This window comes from Pteropus alecto, unplaced genomic scaffold, assembly GCF_000325575.1.
Source record: "Pteropus alecto unplaced genomic scaffold, ASM32557v1 scaffold177, whole genome shotgun sequence".
NCBI lineage: Eukaryota > Metazoa > Chordata > Mammalia > Chiroptera > Pteropodidae > Pteropus > Pteropus alecto.
The window spans coordinates 108,255-112,896 of NW_006442207.1; the positions used below are offsets into that span (position 1 = coordinate 108,255).

At 33.5% G+C, this 4,642-nt stretch overlaps 1 protein-coding gene across 1 annotated transcript in view; it reads left to right on the forward strand.

Annotated features, from left to right (window-relative positions):
* MCMBP (minichromosome maintenance complex binding protein) overlaps nucleotides 1-4,642 on the forward strand; it is a 25,685-nt gene that overhangs the window by 3,208 nt on the left and 17,835 nt on the right. The window contains exon 4 of the mRNA XM_025039122.1: nucleotides 2,012-2,113. Coding sequence (XP_024894890.1) covers nucleotides 2,012-2,113 — 102 coding nt within the window. The remainder of the gene's footprint in view (nucleotides 1-2,011; nucleotides 2,114-4,642) is intronic.

Consider the following 4,642-nt stretch of genomic DNA (forward strand, 5'->3'; position numbering starts at 1 on the left):
TAAGAAGTCATTGGGAATGTTTTCTTTGCCTTTGTTTCTATGATATATTTTGATCTTTAAAAATCTCTCAGGTGGAATATCGTAAATGACAATATTATAAATTCCTTTCCTCAATGTCTGTATACTTGGTTTAAAAAATTACGGGTTCTAATTCTTTAAAAATGAAAGTGGAAGATTAACTTAGGGCTTAACACTTGCTTAATTAAATTTAATTATATTCTTCCTTCTTTTCCTGAGAGAAAAGTTTTTAATAAGCTCTCTTTGATAAAAAGAAATAATAGCAGCTCTCTAACACATCAATGATGGAAGAGGGAAGGAGGCAGAACAGTGGATATAAAAGAGACAGTTGAGATAGAAACTTACTAGAAAAGCAGTTAGAGAGAAACCACAGTACATCTGCATTTTTTTAAAACAGATTTTCTGATAATAAATGAACAACACGCAGAATGAAATTTAATTTTATTCAGACACCTGTTCAACATTCCTGGCGTTGTCACTGGAGAAAGTTTAAAGTCTAATGGTTTAATTGTAAAAAAACAAAAAAAAATTAGCATGTCCAAAAATGTCCAAAAATTTCGTTCCGAAAATGTCTCCCATATTTTGTTTTTTTGTGTGTGTTTTTTTAATGTGATTCTATCAAAACAAATGAGAATTGTCAATTTTTGGAACGAAAACGGGTATTACAGGTGAGGATTAACCAAGTAGGGGGAAGCCTCCATAGGAAGGTGGGACCTCAGTGGGGAGAGTGGGGTTCCCTCCTTTCTGGGCGTGGTTCCCTGCAGATCCACAAGCTCAGTTTAATCAGTTTTTCTGGGGCTTTTTACGTCCTGGGAGTCTGGCTCCTGCTTACTCAAATCTCAAGAGATTGATTTATAAACCCTAAAACCAGCCCATTAAGTCACAGAAGTTGTTCCTCATTGACCAGAGTGTTCTAATTCAATGGGACAATCTGGACAGAAAAACAACCCTAATTTGGAAGATTGCCAAAAAGGTTTTATTAAACAAAAACGTAACTTCCTACAATTATTTACAGTAATGGACTCATGAAAGATGGATTTATTTAATCTAACACATGCTGACCTTAAGGTCTCCCAATGTCTTTTTTCTTTTAGAGTGTTTCCGTAAGATAAAATGTGCCATCTAATGAATCAACTTTTAAATGCTTACTGGATCCCTGTTTGAGGAGCCTAAGGCAAATATGTGAATACACAACCTTCTCTAGTACCCAGTAGTATAGTGTCACTATAGCTCAGTAACGTCAGCGTCTGTAAATAGGAAAATATTTATCTGTGACACTTCCAAAGAGAAGACAACTTGTACTATGTTGCTAAGAGTCATAAATAAAAGCACCATACCAAGGAAAACGGGATTTGGGCCTGGAAAGAAACAAATCTCAGCTTATACGTATTATCTCGGGCTCAAATTTGATGTCTCCTGGGTCTTTTTTTTTTTCTCCCCTACAAAATGGAATATACATCTTATTTACTTGTAAGATTTTTTTGTACTACAAAATTAATGTTTATTAAAGTAATTTTTCAATATTGTATCATGGGTCCTTTCCTGTTCTTAGCATTTGCTAAGAATATGCTTTTTCTAGAGAATAGTAGCTGAGACTTAAGTTTCATCTCAGAGCTACCTTGTAATGAATATTTTATTAAATTCTTATTTTATAGGCTGATTCTGATACTTCACTGTGAAAGAAACAGTGGGATTACTATGTGCTTTGTCTTTGAAAAAAATAAAGCATCCTGTTTATTAAAAAGGATTGAATTTTGTAACATAGGGTGCTGTGTATTATGGATTGAAGGAAGGAAGTATATTGATTATTGCTTACAAAATGATTTTATATGTTTTCTTTTGAAAAATAATAGTTTGAATTTAGTAGTAGCTTGTTAATTAACTCATAATGTGAAATATTTACTATGGTTTTATAAATAACATGAAAATGTGGTTGCTAATTTTTAAATTTTTTTAAGTAAAATTCTAAAAATACTTTTCGTGTACATCACAGCCTCAACAAGAAGTTGATTTAAACTCTCCACGAACTACCACTTTGGAAAGGCAGACTTTCTATTGTGTCCCAGTGCCTGGGGAATCTGCGTGGGTAAAAGAAATATCCTTTGGGTTTTCTTATTTGTTGAATGGTTCTTGATATTTTCTTAAATGGAAAAAAAAAACGAAATTTAGATTTTCAGTTTTTAAAAACTTAAGTCTTCTTACCACAGCGAAGCTTAACAGGAAAAAAACTGTATAAAACAACCTAAGTATTCATCGACAAGAAATTAGATAAAGTTATGGTACATTCTTATAGTGAAATACTGTTAAAAAGAATTGAGGAAATTTAAAGATAATTGAAAAAGAGAATACCACAATAATTAAGAAAAAAATTCAAATTAACAACTAATTCTAATTTTCTTCAGAGAAAACAATATGTTGATTCTTTTGAACGGAGTGTGTGGAAACATCTTCATCTTCTTGTCTATTTAATTTTTTTAGTTCGTAATTTTTTTAGGCAAAGTTTATATACACAGAACTGCATGGATTGTAAGGGTATACTTTAGAGATTTGCAGCCCAAAGTAAAGAACTCGTGCCAGAAGTTCCCTTCTGCCTTCTTTCGAGTCACCGCTCCCCTCCCTTCCAGCCACTGTCTCGATTTCTTCCACCGTGGCTTCAGTTTACCTGCTTGTGCCTGTCATACAAATGGAATCATGTAGCACAGAGTCTGTTGTGTCTGATGTCTTGTTCAGCACAATGCATTTGAGATTCACCCCTGCATATGTTAGTTCATTTTTTTTATTGCTGATGGTATTTGTTTATTGTCTCCACTTGGTGAGCATTGGGGTTGTTTCGAGTTCGGGGCCTGGCATTTTCTTTGTAAGACTTTCAGTTCGATTTTTTTAAGTTTTTTTGTTATTGTTGTTACTTATGATAAGTTGTGTCTTACAAGGAATTGTTTAAAATGTTTAATCTCAGTTGTTAAATTTGTCGGTAACGTGAAGCTTTTCGTAGTATTTCCTTATTTTTCTTTTAATGTCGAGGGGATAGCTATCAGTGATCTCTTTCATTTCCAATATTGTTGGTTTTTCTCTTTTATTCTTGATCAGTGTTGCCAGTGATTTGTCAAAGAACCAGCTTTAACTTTTGTTTTCTGTTTCATCAATTTCTGCTCTTTGGTTTTATTTTAATTTTTCTCCAGCTTCTCAAAGTAGATGCTTAGATCATTAATTTCAAATCTTCCTTCTTTTCTAATAGCATTTACGTCTATAAATTTCTCTCTGATCAGTGCGTTAGTTGCATTTCACAAATTTTGATTTTATTATCAAAATTTTGTTTTTATTATCACTCAGTTCAAAATATTTTCTAGTTTCCCCCGTGAATTCCTCTTTGATCTGGACGGCAGTGCATTTCCACTTGTGCCCCTCCCTCCCGTTTTTGTGCTGTTGTTGTCCTACACTTGTTCTTAAATTATAGAGCCCAAGATATTGTTATTTTTGCTTTAAACAGTTGTCTTTTACGTAAATTAAGAAATGAAGAAAAAACATCTTTTACATGTTCATGTACATATCAACCATTTACAGCTCTCTTTGTTTTTTTAATCTGGAATCCTTTCACTAAGCTTTTTTTCTTTTTTTTTTTTTTTTTTGTTAAAGTACAAATCTTTTGGTGAGGAATTCTCTCAGCTTTGGTTACACTGAAAACGTCTTCATTTACCCTTATTTTTGAAGGTATTTTTATTAGCTGTAGAATTCTTGATTGACAGTCACTTTCTCCAGCACTTCGGTGGTATTGATCCAGTGTTTTCTGGCCTTCATTGTTTTTTGATGAAAGGGTTAGTCATATCATTATTCCCCTGTATATAATGTGTTTGATTTTCTTCTGGCTGCTTCTAATGTTCTGTTTTTCTGTAGTTTTCATCAGTGTGATTATGATGTGCCTGGGTGTGGGTTTCTTTGTGTTTTTCTTGCTTGAGGTTTTTGGTTTGGTTTGGTTTGGTTTGAGTTTTTGAATCTATGGATTGACATTTTTTTCGGAAGAGTTCAGCCTTTATTTCTTCAAATATTTTTCTGTCCCAGTCTCTCAGTGTCTTGTTTTTTGGGGGACTCCAGTCACATGATGGTTAGACTACTTGTTATTGTACTCCAGGTGACTGAGACTCGATTCTTATTCTTTTTCTTTTTTTTTTTTTCATTTCAGGTATTTTATTTTTCAGTTGGTTCTTTTTCATGGTGTCTATTTCTCTGCTAATATATTTCATCTTCGACTCACTTTTAAAATTGTAATTTTTATAATTGCTTTTTAACGTCTGCCAATTTCAATCAATATCCAGGTCTTCTTTGGGTTTGTTTCTGTTGACTACTTTTAATTCTGGTTATAGGTCATATTTTTCTGCTTTTCCCTATATAACTGATAGTATGTTATTGTTTGCCGATGTACAACCTTGCAAGTTTGGTTTTGCCTTCATTTCAAGAATGTCACACTTTGTTCTGATGGGCAGGTGATTTACGTGGTTCACTTTAACCTTGTCAAGGCTTGGTTTTGCGCTTTGTTAAGGTTGGTATGGAGCAACCCCTGCTACCTGGGACATGGTCCTTACTCGTGAGGTAGACAGTTTCTGGGTCTCACCTGAGTGCCAAGGATGTT